The 17,318-nt window shown below is 39.4% G+C and overlaps 1 protein-coding gene across 1 annotated transcript in view; it reads right to left on the bottom strand.

Moving 5' to 3' along the window:
• The window catches only part of LOC126199146 (ras-specific guanine nucleotide-releasing factor 2-like), a 1,534,440-nt gene that overhangs the window by 586,550 nt on the left and 930,572 nt on the right, over window positions 1-17,318 (bottom strand). Inside the window, exons 10-11 of the mRNA XM_049935901.1 lie at window positions 8,766-8,892; window positions 4,997-5,103 (exon numbers count right to left, since the gene is read on the bottom strand). Of these exons, the coding sequence (XP_049791858.1) occupies window positions 4,997-5,103; window positions 8,766-8,892 (234 nt within the window). The remainder of the gene's footprint in view (window positions 1-4,996; window positions 5,104-8,765; window positions 8,893-17,318) is intronic.

Below are 17,318 nucleotides of genomic sequence, written 5' to 3'. Positions count from 1 at the left end.
ACTATGGACAAAGTATGAGACTTATTCGGCATTGAATATGTATGTATGTTAGGAGTAGTTTTTCTCAGTACACTAGTTAGTTCTGCTTGGGACACACGAGAGAGATTTTCACATGGTTTTGACAACTTTTCCCTCATGTGAATCACTATAAGAAAATGCTTAGTTATCTTTCTGTTGTGTGTGGATGGATATGTGTGTGTGTGCGAGTGTATACCCATCCTTCTTTCCCCCTAAGGTAAGTCTTTCCGCTCCCGGGATTGGAATGACTCCTTACCCTCTCCCTTAAAACCCACATCCTTTCGTCTTTCCCTCTCCTTCCCTCTTTCCTGATGAGGCAACAGTTTGTTGCGAAAGCTTGAATTTTGTGTGTATGTTTGTGTTTGTTTGTGTGTCTGTCGACCTGCCAGCACTTTCATTTGGTAAGTCACATCATCTTTATTTATATATATATATATATAGTTATAATAGAGGGAAACATTCCACGTAGGAAAAATATATCTAAAAACAAAGATGATGTGACTTACCAAATGAAAGTGCTGGCAGGTCGACAGACACACAAACGAACTCAAACATGCACACAAAATTCAAGCTTTCGCAACAAACTGTTGCCTCAGGAAAGAGGGAAGGAGACGGAAAGACGAAAGGATGTGGGTTTTAAGGGAGAGGGTAAGGAGTCATTCCAATCCCGGGAGCGGAAAGACTTACCTTAGGGGGAAAAAGGACGGGTATACACTCGCACACACACACATATCCATCCACACATATATAGACACAAGCAGACATATTTCACACAAACATACACACAAAATTCAAGCTTTCGCAACAAACTGTTGCCTCATCAGGAAAGAGGGGAAGGGGAGGGAAAGACGAAAGGATGTGGGTTTTAAGGGAGAGGGTAAGGAGTCATTCCAATCCCGGGAGCGGAAAGACTTACCTTAGGGGGAAAAAAGGACAGGTATACACTCGCACACACGCACATATCCATCCACACATATACAGACACCCACAACAAATTCCTCTCCTGTGCTCACCTTTTCTTCTCAGTGTAGCACTTGCAGCCTACATCCTCAATTATTTGTTGAAGGTATTCCAATCTCTGTCTTCCCGACAGTGGTTACCCTCTACAATGAAAGTGCTGGCAGGTCGACAGACAGACAAACAAACACAAACATACACACAGAATTCAAGCTTTCGCAACAAACTGTTGCCTCATCAGGAAAGAGGGAAGGAGAGGGAAAGACGAAAGGATGTGGGTTTTAAGGGAGAGGGTAAGGAGTCATTCCAATCCCGGGAGCGGAAAGACTTACCTTAGGGGGAAAAAAGGACGGGTATACACTCGCTCACACACACATATCCATCCACACATATACAGACACAAGCAGACATATATATATATATAGAGGGAAACATTCCACGTGGGAAAAATATATCTAAAAACAAAAATGATGTGACTTTGCCAACGAAAGCGCTGGCAGGTCGATAGACACAGAAACAAATACAAACATACTCACAAAATTCTAGCTTTTGCAACCAACGGTTGCTAAGTCAGGAAATAGGGGAGGAAAGGGAAAGATGAAAGGATGTGGGTTTTAAGGGAGAGGGTAAGGAGTCATTCGAATCCCGGGAGCGGAAAGACTTACCTTAGGGGGAAAAAAGGATGGGTATACACTCGCACACACACACGTTTTTGGATATATATATATATATATATAAAACAAAGATGATGTGACTTACCAAATGAAAGTGCTGGCAGGTCGACAGACACACAAACATACACACAAAATTCAAGCTTTCGCAACAAACTGTTGCCTCATCAGGAAAGAGGCAGTAGGATTCATGAACAGATTCTCAAACATTCTGATCCTACTTTGAAACAAATGTTACAAATTATTGACCGTCAGGACTCGTGTGACAGTGCCATAGAAGATTTTAAGATATCTCCCATTTGCAGTGTAACACAAAGTGATAAACAAGGTAAGTCTTTCCGCTCCCAGGATTGGAATGACCCCTTACCCTCTCCCTTAAAACCCACATCCTTTCGTCTTTCCCTCTCCTTCCCTCTTTCCTGATGAGGCAACAGTTTGTTGCGAAAGCTTGAATTTTGTGTGTATGTTTGTGTTTGTTTGTGTGTCTATCGACCTGCCAGCGCTTTCGTTCAGTAAGTCACATCATCTTTGTTTTTAGATATATTTTTCCCACGTGGAATGTTTCCCTCTCTCTCTCTCTCTCTCTCTCTCTCTCTCTCTCTATATATATATATATATATATATATATATATATATATATATATATATATATATATATATATATATATATATATATATATACAAAGATGATGTGACTTACCAAATGAAAGTGCTGGCAGGTCGACAGACACACAAACGAACTCAAACATGCACACAAAATTCAAGCTTTCGCAACAAACTGTTGCCTCATCAGGAAAGAGGGAAGGAGAGGGAAAGACGAAAGGATGTGGGTTTTAAGGGAGAGGGTAAGGAGTCATTCCAATCCCGGGAGCGGAAAGACTTACCTTAGCTTGTGTCTGTATGTGTGGATGGATATGTGTGTGTGTGCGAGTGTATACCTGTCCTTTTTTCCCCCTAAGGTAAGTCTTTCCGCTCCCGGGATTGGAATGACTCCTTACCCTCTCCCTTAAAACCCACATCCTTTCGTCTTTCCCTCTCCTTCCCTCTTTCCTGATGAGGCAACAGTTTGTTGCGAAAGCTTGAATTTTGTGTGTATATTTGTGTTTGTTTGTGTGTCTATCGACCTGCCAGCGCTTTTGTTTGGTAAGTCTCATCATCTTTCTTTTTATATATATATATATATATATATGCCCACAAAAATGTTCAGGGAAATTCAGGAATACAAAAATACAATTGGCTTAGGAATGGAATAAATAGGAAGTGCAGGGGAGTGAAGGTGAAATAGCTGCATTAAAAACATGAAGAAATAGAAAAAGAATTGATTGTAGGAAGGACTGACTCAGCATACAGAAAAGTCAAAACAGCTTTCAGTAAAATTAAAATCAAGGGCAATAACATTTAGAGTGCAATGGGAATTCCACTGTTAAATGCAGTGGACAGAGGGAATATATGGAAGGAGGGCACTTACACTCTCTGTGACTCAGAGGGTTTTTCTAATGTTGTGACAGAAGAAGAAACAGGAGGCAACAGGGAAGGGTTAGTGGTCCGATACTAGAATCAGAATTTAAAGGAGCTTTGGATACAGGGTCAAATAAGACAGAAAAGAAATAAGACAGAAGAGATATAAAACATTCGATCAGAATTTCTAAAATCGTTGGGGGAAGTGGCAACAAAATGACTATTTATGTTGGTGTGCAGAATGTACAAGACTGGCGATATATCATCAGACTTTCGGAAAAACGTCATTCTCACAGCTCCGAAGATTGTAGCGGCCGACAAGTATCAGAATTATTGCACAATCAGGTTAAAAGCCCATACACCCAAGTTACCAACAAGAATAATATACAGAAGATTGTAAAAGTAAATTGAAGATCTGTTAAATGATGGTCAGTTTGGCTTTAGGAAAGGGATAGGCACCAGAGAGGCAATTCTGACAATGCAGTTGATAATGGAAGCAAAGATTAGAATTCAAGGTGAAAGGATACCAATGATAATATTTGCTGATGACATTGCTATCCTCAATGAAAATGAAGAAGAATTACAGGCTCTGGTGAATGGAATGAACAGTCTAATGAGTGCAGGATATGGACTGAGAGTATATCAAATACAGACAAAAGTAATAAAAAGTAGCAGAAATGAGAACAGCAACAAACTTAACATGAAGTAGATGAAGTTAGGGATGTCTGCTACCTATGTTGAAAATAACCCTGCAGCAAAATAGCAAACGACGGACAGAATGAGGAGGATGTCAAAAGCAGACTAGCACTGGCAAAAAAGGGCATTCCTGGTCAAGAGAAGTCTATTAGTATCAAACATATGTCTCAATTTGAGGAAGAAATTTGAGGGACTGTGCATTTGGAACACAGCATTGTATGGTAGTGGAACATGGATAGTGGTAAAACTGGAATGGAAAAGAACTGAAGCATTTGAGATCTGGTGCTACAGAAGAATGCTGAAAATTAGGTGGATTGATGAAGTAACGAATAAGGAGGTTCTCTGCAGAATCAGCAAGGAAAGATATATATGGAAAACACTGACAAGAAGAAGGAACAAGATAACACGGCATGTGTTAAGACATCAGAGTATAGCTTCTATGGTACTAGAAGGAGTTGTAGAGGGTAACCACTGTCGGGAAGACAGAGATTGGAATACCTTCAACAAATAATTGAGGATGTAGGCTGCAAGTGCTACACTGAGAAGAAAAGGTGAGCACAGGAGAGGAATTTGTTGTGGGCCACATCAAATTAAACTATTCAGAAGACTGATTGAAAAGAAAAGAAAAGTTGCTTTATATTCTACATTAAAATATAGGAGATGAAGGCAAGGGAATAACAACTAGAAATGATCCCTGACCAGTAAAGAACTTTGGTATTCAAAAACATGGAGATTTTCAATTGTTTATTAATATCCTTTTCATTCTAAAAGCAACAACAGTGACACATCATTCATCTTGTGTTATTTCTTTTGCTTGTACTGTTATTTCCATGAAAATCTTAAAAGAAACTGTGAAGTCTTGAAAATATTACAGACTGTTTGCTAGCCTACATCTGAGAACCAGTAACACACTGCTATCTTCTTCACTATCATAACTTCACTCACCATAACTGACCTACTATCAGAAGATGCAATACAAACATCCCATAACATTTTATTTACTATGCTTGCAATTTGTTTCCCACTGCCTACTGATTTGACCGAACACAACAAAATATTAAACATAACTCTCCTCCAAGATATTTTTCCTTTTCGGTCTTTAACATATGAACATGACAAACAGATACTGTGGAACAACTGTCAGAAAACAAGACTAGTTATATGTGTCTCACAATACCAGTAAGCAAAATACATACCATCATCATCATTTGCACCATGTTCACTGGGATCTTCAATAAGGATTGCATCTGCCAGAGGAATTTTTCCAATTTCTGGAACAAGATGTAACCGCCCACCTGATGTCCTGTAACAATAATTTATTATGAAAATGTATTAGTATTCGTCATTGTGCACAATGACACATTCTTTAAAATACAAGAATGGAAAAAGTAATCATATTTTACTACAGATAATAAACTTAACAAGGTTATACAAAAGAGGTACTGGTATTTCAATAACAGATAGCTTCAGCACAACTAGTTACATTCTCCCAGAGGGGTCAGACAGGGTAACTGGAAACGATTTGAGAAGCTTTCACTTTGATTTGACGTAATTACTGACTTGCAAAATTTAAACAACCTACTTTTGTAATTTTAAGACATAATAGGTCTGAAATACAAACTCTACACTTGGGTTCATCAGTCTATAGATTATAACTGACATCATAATAAGTTTACATTTACACTATGTGCTCCCATTTTTAAGTCGGGGTTAAATGGAAACTGCTATCTCAAAGTGTGGTTTGGGTATGGATTTTCCAGCTGTGATAACTTTAAACCAACATTGTTTAGCAAGTTATGTATGTTTTCCTGAATAATAATAACAGAGTTTACAATTGTCCCAACCAGTATCTATTATAAATTCCAAAATGTGCGATTTTTGAAAGTAATTTATTAAATATTTCAACATGAGCTATATTTGATAGTAATTCATCAAATAATATTGAAACCAGGGTAATAATATACTTCTTGTCAGCACACATAAATAGAACACACAGCCCGCATCTCGTGGTCGTGCGGTAGCGTTCTCGCTTCCCACGCCCGGGTTCCCGGGTTCGATTCCCGGCGGGGTCAGGGATTTTCTCTGCCTCGTGATGGCTGGGTGTTGTGTGCTGTCCTTAGGTTAGTTAGGTTTAAGTAGTTCTAAGTTCTAGGGGACTTATGACCACAGCAGTTGAGTCCCATAGTGCTCACAGCCATTTGAACCATTTTTTTTAGAACACACAAAAACAAAAATATGTGACTATGTTTTTTTCCCCACTGGGATTTAACAGAACCGAACACAAATTTGTCAAGGGATTGCACTATGTTAGGTAAATGACTCAGCAAGCATACTAAATGAATATTATTGCATAGAACCATTTTCAATAGTCTTAGACTGAAATGGTTAGCATGCTCATCAAATGGCAAAACAGTGCACTTTGACATTGTAATTGATGATTTGTATGGCATATTTGTCTGTGAGAGATAAAAGCTGTAGTGAAACACTGATAAAACTTAGGCTCCTCCATCCACCCATTTTTTTGAAGCAACAAAAAGCACCCTTCGGTAGGTACTACCCAAAGTCCATTGAGCCTGAAATGCACCACCATTATATACAAGTTGTGCAAGAGTCATTTGCAGCAACAGGCCAAAATAATTGTTGATTCCATACCTGTTCCAGTAGAAGCAGCTTTCGCTCTTGCCCAAGAGCTCTTACCCTAGTTGAGTTGCTGCCAAATCCAGATCCATCATATCTGTAGGCAAAGCATTCTTTGTCATTAACATTTGGCCTTCATATTTAATGCAAATGACTCATTTCACTGTAGAAGGTATAAACTGTATATGGATCTCTGGCATTCTTTTGAGATTTTTGAAGGAGCTGAGATTTCTTCTTATAAATACAGGGACCACGTTTTGTACAGACCTGACATTACCCCTTACCGGGATGACCACCTTTAAATGGAGTCTTTGATGAATTCTGTTTAACATATTGTTGTACCAGTGACCTAAGTTCCTTGTCCTCACATTCCCATTTCTGCATGAGCAAATAAACAGTTGGCAGCGTACCTTTAATATGTGGAGAAAGAGTTTGACAACAGCCAAGGTCTAATTTATCTCAGTGAAACCCTCTGACCTAGAGAAGAAGTTGGAATAAAGTTATACAAATTCTGTGTGAAGGGCCAGATTTAACTTCTTTTTATTCTTTAATTCTTGATTGTCAGAAATGGCATACATTTTATTCAGTGGCCTATGACTAAGTTTGGGAACCCATAGGTTACTTCTGCATTCCTAAATGTTATAACTTTACATATAACATCATGCACTACCCTTGACATATCATTTACAGTGTAACTGCAACCTCAACACTTTTAATGTAGATCCTTGGCATTTTTTCAAAACCTGATAGGAAATAAAATCACCTTTTTTATTTTATTTTTCAGTCTCTATTCAGTATCTACCCCCTACCCCTAAAATTGCAAAGTGGAGTAAATGGGAATCACACCCGCTTTGTAATTTTTAGGGGGTAAATGTAAACATGCAATGATTTGTATTTAGCTTGAATTTAAGTAACTTTATTATTATAATCTCCTTTGGAAATGAAAAAAATACCCTAATAAATGTTTTCAACTTACCACTAAATAAAGGAAAAATATAATTTTTCTTCTTCCAAAATATGGAGGTAGAAAACTGCCAGACACAACATAAAAGCTCAATAATTAACAAAATTTAATAATAAAAAAGAGAGAGGAATGTCACAATAAAAAATGATGGCTAAAAACAATGTTGCCTACAATAACACCAAACATCTCTTCAGCAAAATTCTATAACTGGTGTTATCTATTACCCCTATTTTACAAATATTCCAAATGACCCTGCTACATGTGTGACCCAGAAAGCACTGTAATGTCTATGCGACACATTGAAATATGACAGAATATGTTACCAACAGTAAAGAATCAATAAAATTGTATGAGTGTATTCAAAACAAATTAAATATTTACAGACAGGACAAAAATGAAAAATGTGCTTACTTCTGTCCTCAAGGTGTAGCATATTTGTGACATAATAAATGCTAGAACAATATAAACAAAACTGAATAATTACTAAAACATTTGTATTTATAATGTGAAATGCATTAGTTGCAGTACCATTACATGCCATTTATTCTCTGAACATTTCATAGTGTATAATGAATATGAATACAGTACACTACTTACTGTAAATCTGCAATGTTTTCTACATGTCTCAATGCAACTGTTTTAAAAATATTTTTCAGTAGGTCTATTATGATAATTTTAAAATAAAGCCCTACATGAAAACCTAAATGCCAACAGTGAAAATAAAAAAAAAAAAAAAACATTTTATTTATTTCAGTTTCATGTATAATTTACGTTTTTCTTATTTTGGCTAAACAGGAGAGATGTTTGGTTCAATTCTCTTTGCAAGTTGATTAGGGTCATATTGTACTTTAATGGGAAATCAGAAGTGAGGAATAATTTTTTTCTGTTTAAGTTGGCTACATAATGCGCTTTACATTGGTACTGGTTTTCATATTATTAAAGAAAACAGCTTTGATTGTGCAACCATATATATGATCAGATATTATATTATATTATTATTATTGCTATTGTTTAACAGTACGTGAAACCGTTAATAACGGTAACACTTCCTGCACACATGTAAAAGTGGTTCAGTACTTGGCCATTGCATGTTTCGTACAATACACTTAGTGGCATTAATGGATATTAACATGAGAGTTTTGCTAAGGAAAGTGTAGAAATAGGGCAAAGTGCAACATTAATTACACTTTTTTTACTATGTTATTATTATTATTATTATTTCTCACAGGCAACGTGCAATACAAGTGCCTTCTCGTTATCGCCAAGCTGCCAAAGTTACTTTTTCTCTTATGAAAGAATGGAACTTCCGTTTTACACATCGCACATTGCAATCTGATGTACGATGTTTAAATGCCGGTACTGACCTTGTGGCAAGGATCAGGTGATTGGAGAAGAGAAAACACTGCCGGAGAGCTTCCTTCTCGCTCTTGAAATTGGTCAGACGGCTTCGTGATGACTTGGGTTTGTCAGAAGGTATTTGTACGAGGCTACCTGCACAAACAGACAAAGTACGTTACTAGAAGCCTTCAGAATACTGCATAACAATCAAAACGGAAAAGAACACAACACTGCAATTTTATGACTGCTGAATGTCACGTTGTTAATCTTACTTTTTCACTTTTCTTTCGCAGTTTTGTTATTTGAATACATTCGCGTAGAGATTTGAGGTTATGGAACGATCCGTACGAGCAATCTAATGTTCCTTCAATGTGACTTTGGTCGTCTTTCAGAGCTTTCGTGTGTTATCTTTTCTCAATATTTGTGCACATCATTGCAGCGGGGGAGGGTAAAACTCCCGACGCCGTCTATCTCCTTAGATAGGCAACCTGTAGGATTCTGACTCACAATAGACCGGCTTTCCGTGCTCTAATCGTTTGGTATCGGAATCCGTCTACTAAAATGCCAATGTGTTGTGATACACGATTCTTTGAACTTAACAGAACGAATAAAACTGAGACAGACATGCCGCGACTTTGAGGACAACAGAAAATTAAACTTGTTCTACGAAGCGCATGCGCCCCATTCCCCTCCCTTAGTTGCTACAGCGCGCGCGCCAGCCCGCCACATCCGAGATCGAATTGTTGGCACTATATACACAAACACCTTTGACGTTTAGTTCCATGAAGGAAGTGGACATGCTGAGTTTTACACAACCTCTCAAATGTAAATACATAAACGCAGTTCCAAGAACTACAAAAATATGGTACAACACTAATGCGAAGTGTTCGGGGTTTTGAAACAAGGCTAATTATGCTATGGCGAGGTATTACTGTGATTTGCGGATGGTCCGTAGATCTATGGAGTGAGCGTACCCTACTGCGCATGTTGTCAACATCAAACAGGGCTTGTAATGTAATTTTGGGTCGAGGCTGCTAGTCTACAATTTGCGAGAAGAGCGAAACTTGAGTATCAGACATATTCGCCTTTTTTTATATACATTTCTGCACGTTTGAGATTAGTAACAACAATGGTGCAGTATTGCCATTGCTATGTACGTGAAGAGAAGTATGCGAAAGGACGACCAGTTATTTTCAGTATCTGCAACAAATATATAATTCTAAATGCCACATAAATACGAAGCACTTTATGTATAGAAAAATACTGAGACACGGTATTATAAAGATTTGTATCATAGAGAATTTCTGTGAATTTATGGCCATGTGTTTTGCGAGACAAGTGCTAGATAAATTTGCAAGTGCGCTTGAGTAAACTGCCATAGCCAGTGTATACATAATGGTGCTATGTTTATATGACGATAAAATTTATACATTAGAGACTGATTAATTTCCTCCAATTTATGCAGGGAGACCAAGAGATGAATACACTAAGCAGATTCAGAAGGATGTAGGTTGCAGTAGGTACTGGGAGATGAAGAAGCTTGCACAGGATAGAGTAGCATGGAGAGCTGCATCAAACCAGTCTCAGGACTGAAGACCACAACAACAACAACATGCAGGTTCTAAAAACCTTGTGCACGAGGCAGTTTCCTACACAGTATCATTGTAATGTAATTAAATAGAATATATTAGAGAATATGAATCACTGCTATAGAAAACATACAAAAGTATTGTCGCTTCTTTTATTGCTCCAAAAGTCGAGCATTTATCTAGCACTTTTTCTTCACTATTTTGTGCGCACTGTATGTTTTTACTTTTCTGATGAGATGGCGAAAAAATATTATACATATTTTACTCGTCTATAAAATGCAAAAGGGTAAAAAAAGAAAAATGGTATTGGACAAACAGATGGGGCAAATCGCTTATCGTATTTTTTATAACAATTTCAGAGTTCCAAATGCGTGGTTTTTTTGTGTCACTTTGGCGCTGTCTACAGTGTCACTCTAATGAATTAGTACAATGAATATGTGCAGTAGACAACAATGTGATGAATAAGTACAATAGATCACATAAAAAACGTTGTTGGCTATCACTTCTTATACTGTTACCGGAATGCCTTAAATAAAATGGAATCTGAGGTGCGATACTGTGGCGAAAAATCACAATACAATAGCTCTACAAATCTTTAAGCCAACTTCAGTCCTTGATATCAAATTAACCGTGTGTACGAAGTTTCATTGTCCTTTTGAAGGTGATCTGTCTGTAGCAGCAGTGAAGTAATAACACTCAAAATACGCATGGGTGCTCGAGAGTCGACAATAGTCTAGAGACGGTATTGAGGCGGCCAAGGAGTTGAGCGCCTCCATTTATTCTTTGAATTCACCAGTTGTCAAGATTTGATTTTGTTTCTTAAGAGTAAATACATGTACAGTTTTTGTTCGATACGACTAATAATCTAATTATTGTAGAATATAGAAAACTGCTGTGCTACGTTGGTTACCCCGAGCTAAGAACAAGAAGACTATACTACAAGTCCCAACAAAATCATTTTAACACGACGATGTTGGAACAACGTGAGTATACGAACCTACCATCGCCTACTTCACAAATGTACGATTTTACTACATCAACAAGAAGCGCCACTACAGCATTACGTTTACCGAAATTTTGGACTACACTACCAAAAGTATGGTTTTTAAGAGTGGAGAACATTTTCCAGCAATGGCATATAAGCGTGACGGCAACACGTTAAGCCGTATTTTCGGGAATATGGACCAAGAGCTAGTGAAGGTAGCGCAAGATCTCATCACGAAGTAGTTCTTAAGCAGTCTTCTCAAACTTTCGAAGATATAGTCACTAAACGCTTCGTAACACCCAAGGAGCAACGCATGCCGCGTGTTTTGTTTGACGAAGCATTTAGAGATCGTACTCGTTCAGAATTGTTGTGACATTTGCGCAACTTCAACTGGTTCAACTGGCTTTGAACACTATGGGACTTAACATCGGAGGTCATCAGTCCCATAGAACTTAGAACTACTTACACCTAACCAACCTAAGGACATCACAAACATCAATGCCCGAGGAAGGATTCGAACCTGCGACCGTAGCGGTCGTGCAGTTCCAGACTGAAGCGCCTAGAACCGTTCGGTCACAGCTCCCGGCTGCGCAACTTCTCAGACTTTGAAACATTACATACCATTTGGCTCAATAGTCTTCCAACAAGTATCGGACAAGTACTGGAGCGCACAGCCGGCCGGAGTGGCCGTGCGGTTCTCGGCGCTGCAGTCTGGAACCGAGCGACCGCTACGGTCACAGGTTCGAATCCTGCCTCGGGCATGGATGTTTGTGATGTCCTTAGGTTTAATTAGTTCTAAGTTCTAGGCGACTGATGACCTCAGAAGTTAAGTCGCATAGTGCTCAGAGCCATTTGAACCATTTTTTTGAACTGGAGCGCACAACTGGCGGTAAAAGCAGGTCTTTGGTGGCAATACCGGCAAGAAGGAAGCGCGCCGCAGGTAATGGGGATCCAAAGACAGATCCCGTGAGGACAGCACAGGAGAGTTGAAAGTGGAGAGGAAGCCGTGCGTAGGGAGACTAAAAATAAAGAAAATTTGTTTGCAACCTTGAGAGACTTACAGCGTCGCTTTATCATATTAGCGGAAGAATACATCGTTAACCGGCGCCCGAGGGAGGCGTGGTTTTCTCGACAGTACGATCGCTAACCACATTAAGCAGAGAGGATTCACCAGCGTGGTGCAGGTTCGGTGAGCGAGCAGAGAAGTGCAAACAGCCATGCAGGGAACCAAACGCCAAGAGCGGCCGGTAAGGGGCGTTATTGGACGCCAACGACGGTCTTACCTCCTTGCAACAAACTTCAGCTACAGACAGGAGCAACATAACGTGACTGTCACATCAAGTGCTACCCGGCAAGACTGTAACACTAAAGAGATGTTCATTCTTCTCAAGGACGCACAGAATGGTGAAGTATACCCGCTCTACAGCGGATCAGGTGTTAGTATTGTGCCACAACATTGTGTAGCAATGACACAAGTCAAGCAGAAATGTATGCTGAAGGCAGCAAACGAGATGACTATACAGACATTCAGGACAGCTCGACCATCAGTGAGACTTACTCCTGACATTCAAGGAGTGCCGATTCTCGTCATGGCTGCAGTGGATCACCCCACCTTCGCGGTGGATTTCCTGGAACATTTCAAGTTAAAAGTTGATACATACAATCGACAACCAAGCACTAGTGATTTCTCACACAATAATTCTGATTTCAGAGTGGTGGAGTTACAAACAACAACAATTCTGGCGAACGACAGTGACACTTCAACGAATAACGCACGGCTACCCGGAACTACTTACTCCAATGACACGGTGGAAGGAGTGCCAGCATTCGACAGTGCACTACATCAGAATGGTACCCTGTCCGCCGGTCTACGAGCGGCCCCACCGCCTAGCACCGGAGGAATATGCAACAGCCAAACAACACTTTCTCAGATGGCTCGATGTGGGGATTGTACGTTGTTCGGACGGCCCCTGGGCGTTGCCACTACTTTTGGTGAGTAAAAAAGGTGGTACTTGTAGAGCCTGCGGTGACTTCAGGGCGTTAAATGCCACTGGGCGTTATGGAATCCCAAATATCCAGGACTTTGAAAAAATGGAAAATGAAGTCCCATGCTTCTTTACAGAGCTTAGGGGAACGATGCGGGAGACCCGCATCGCCTTAATAGGCAAGGTCCTAATGGAGGTGGATTGCCGTTGCCTTCCTCCAACCGTAATGGGGATGAATGATAATGATGAAGACGACACAACAACACCCAGTCATCTCGAAGCAGGAAAAATCCGTGACCCCGCCGGGAATCGAACCCGGGACCCCGTGCTCGGGAAGCGAGAGCGCTACCGCGAGACCACGAGGGACGGATCCAGGACTTTACGGCATGTTAAAGGGTACAACAGTATTCAGTGGGATACGGCGTTCACCAGGTACACCAAGATTCCTACGGCCTCTTGTGATATGCCTGAGACAACGGGTATAAAGCCATTTGGGTTATCTGAGTTTCAGTTTATGCCATTCGGGCTACGCAATGGCGCACAGACGAGGCAGCTACTTTCAGTCAAAATGTCCTCCCCCGTAAGTTGTGATGCACGAACGATGACATATAGAAGACTAGATCTAGCCGTGAGTAGTGCACGCATAGCCAAAGCAGTTAAGACCACTCGCGTAAAGCGGGAAATTTAAGTACGATAAAGCTGATGGCTGTTCGTGTTAACAACTACGAATACATTTAATGTAGTAACTGCTTAACAACATGGGCACTGCAATACCTCTATAAATGTGAGAACGATAAGGAAATTTTGTACTGAACTGCGAACTGAATATATTTCTGTAATAACGAGAAAATGCGTTATGGAATCCTTTCTCTTTGTACATCTAATCAATTTTTCTAACACTGAACTCTGCTGGGAGGTACAGTTCCTTACACACCTGCTGTAATGACTTAACCTACATCTGAAAGGTGCAATGTGCTGTTTAACTCTTCCAACACACATGACTTTCCCTACCATGTAAGCCGGCCAGTGTGGCCGAGCGGTTCTAGGCGCTTCAGTCTGGAACCGCGCGACCGCTACGTCGCAGGTTCGAATCCTGCCTCGGGCATGGATGTGTGTGATGTCCTTAGGTTAGTTAGGTTTAAGTAGTTCTAAGTTCTAGGGGACTGATGACCTCCGATGATAAGTCCCATAGTGCTCAGAGCCATTGAACCATTTGAACCCTACCATGTAAACGATCGTATTTCCCACGCATATCTTTCGGTAGTGCGCCTAGAGTCTTTCCTGGTGTTTACAGAGTCTGTACTCTTCGCGACGTGATATCATGAATAGAAATAAAGGCTTTACCACAGACGAGATATCTCGGTTATGTTGTAGACACGCACTTATAAGAATACGCATTGTCATGGAACCTTGCGTGGTCCAAATCTCGTCTAGGCCTACTCTGTCTTATCGCGTTTATAGACGTCAGTGTAAATAAGTCCAATAATTCTGCTCATCATAACTTCTCATTTGATTAACTTTTTTAAAGAATCTGTGATATGTTCAGCTGACGCATTTTCAAACAGTTTAATAAACGCAGTGTCTTTGTTACATCGAACTTTCTACTGTAGCTTTTTCTCCTCTTAGAAGGCGTCTCTGTGTGGGACACATTTTGAATGTCATCTTCCACAATTTCTGTATTATGGTCTCGCAAATAAACATCATCCACAGAGTAGCAATTATGAAAACACAGACTGGGAACAATAAAAACAGGGTTGTACAGAATAAAAGAAACAGATTCGGAAATATGTGGGAATGACAGTCATCATTTTCGCTTAGCATTTTTTCCGTTAATAAATAATTTTCAGATCATTGCTACACATCTATCAGTGTTCTTGCGTGTAATGAATGCTGTATGTACATTTACATGTCTTCAGCTATCCATCGTAAATCGTAATTCATTTTCGACAAAAATGCGACATCCATCATTTTTTCCATCGCCTGTTCATTCGATTTGGAGTAGCTGTGAATTAGAATTCCATTAACCGATATTGGTACAGCTGATTGGATGCATGAAATTAGTCAGAGATGTTTAAACTACTAACTGAAGGAATCCACTCTTATCAAAACCTAAAATACAATACTCTCCATGAAAAAAGTAAAACAGTGCTCCCCTTTGGAGCCAATAAGTTCTTAAATAAAGCGAAATTAATTATAAGTACAAAGCATAATCATGCCAAAACAGGGTTATCAAACTATAGTGTCCATGCATTGTCAGTGTTAACATATGTTCAGCCGAGGCTTCCTGGTACGTTTTTTTTTCAACTTCATCTGTCTTTTCTTTCTGTGATTTTTGAATCTCAGTACCTTTTTCAGGAATTCGAAAAATTAATGCTTGAATGCCTACAATGAAAACGGTTGTCCTGGATTTGGGCATGAGCACACATGGTACAAGTTTCATTTTTCTTATTTATGGTCATCTAAGAAAGTACCTTTCTTGTGTAACTTCTTTTAGAAGTTCGTGTCATTGTTTGGGCCACCTCTCTCTTGCGAGTCTCCTACCTATCGAATGTTTGTTCCTTTTTTATCATAGTGTCTTGGTTTTTGTTTCATTTAAAGAGTACATTACAGACGAAATATAAAGACAAAGCCCTTCATGTATGAGATGTACGAATTTTATCGTTGCATGGTTCAGGCGCGGTTCCGGATAGGCTGTTGGTAAGATATCGTTACATCGATACTTCTCCACCAAAAAATCGATATGCGTCGGCGATTATTCAACGATATATCGATAACGATATGACAATATATAATGACGATATTTTAATTGTATATTATATTTTTTCCCAAATTTTCGATAAATACTTGAATTTGTTCTTTAGAAATTGTAGTGGAACATAATTTTACTTTCATTATGTGAAGGAGGCTTACTACGTTTTGAGCTTTCATCAAGTCCAGTCTTCCTCTTTGACTGTGTGAAGCAAGTATATATTATGACACAAATAAGAAGTCCGATTGCACTGGGGGGGGGGGGGGGGGGGGATGGTGTGAGTGGAATAAAAAGCTATCTGATGTTGCGTTAAAAAACAATTTTCAATTTTTTACGTAACTAGTGTGCTATTTCTTCACATCGGCATTATTCAAAAACAGCTGCTGAAACTGATGAAGAAAAATCTAAATGATAAGATCGGCTTTGTGCTGAGGGGAAATGCTGAGGTAAACGGTGCTGAGCGCTACCAGCAGAAACTGCAACGTTTAACACCACCACACAATTTTGACAACACAATTGCGACGACGCTGGCGTTTGCAGAAATGAAAAAAACAGGGAAGTCAGTTTCGTCACCTATCTGATTTGTCTGGAACACTTCAAGTCGACATGAATAGTTCCAGACAAATCGGATATGTGACGAAACCGAACAACGGACCTATCGGACACCTTTTATTGTGCCACTTTCCTGTAGTTACCATTGTTAGCAAAGTGGTTATCGCCAACTGTGAACGTGCATCGCTTTCCTTTCAATTCTTGCTCTGAATGGAATAAGCAGGCTGCTAACTTGTTGATGTACAGAATACCAAATAATAAATCAATATTTAAATATACAGCTCTAGAACTGGCAGTATATTTACTGTGTGTAGCCTTTTATCTTTCTTTCTTTTTTTAGGCGGTACGTCGATATTTTTTTCGCCAATATATTTGTGATTTTGTCGATATGTCGAGAGCCTATAATGATATGTTTTAAATATCGATACATCGGGTTCCCAATATTATTAAAAATAGTGAGGAGTCCAATGTTTATAAAAACCCTTGAGCTAGCGACCAATTTTCTACGTACCTTCCGGAAGAACGGGGATACTGTAGCTATCCTATAGTACAGTGTCAAAATTTGAACATTACACACGTCCTGTAGTCCAAGCAAATTGAGCAAACCGTTTGATTCTTTTGCATTAGGTGTGGTGTTGAGAGGGTCTTAAGCGGTTTATGAAAGGATGACTTGGTTATGGGTGGTTTCTGAGAAAGCTTAGAAAAACCATGAATTTTGG

Source organism: Schistocerca nitens, chromosome 8 (assembly GCF_023898315.1).
Source record: "Schistocerca nitens isolate TAMUIC-IGC-003100 chromosome 8, iqSchNite1.1, whole genome shotgun sequence".
NCBI lineage: Eukaryota > Metazoa > Arthropoda > Insecta > Orthoptera > Acrididae > Schistocerca > Schistocerca nitens.
The sequence above is the reverse complement of the archived record's forward strand: the minus strand, read 5'-3'. Positions and strand labels throughout refer to the sequence as shown.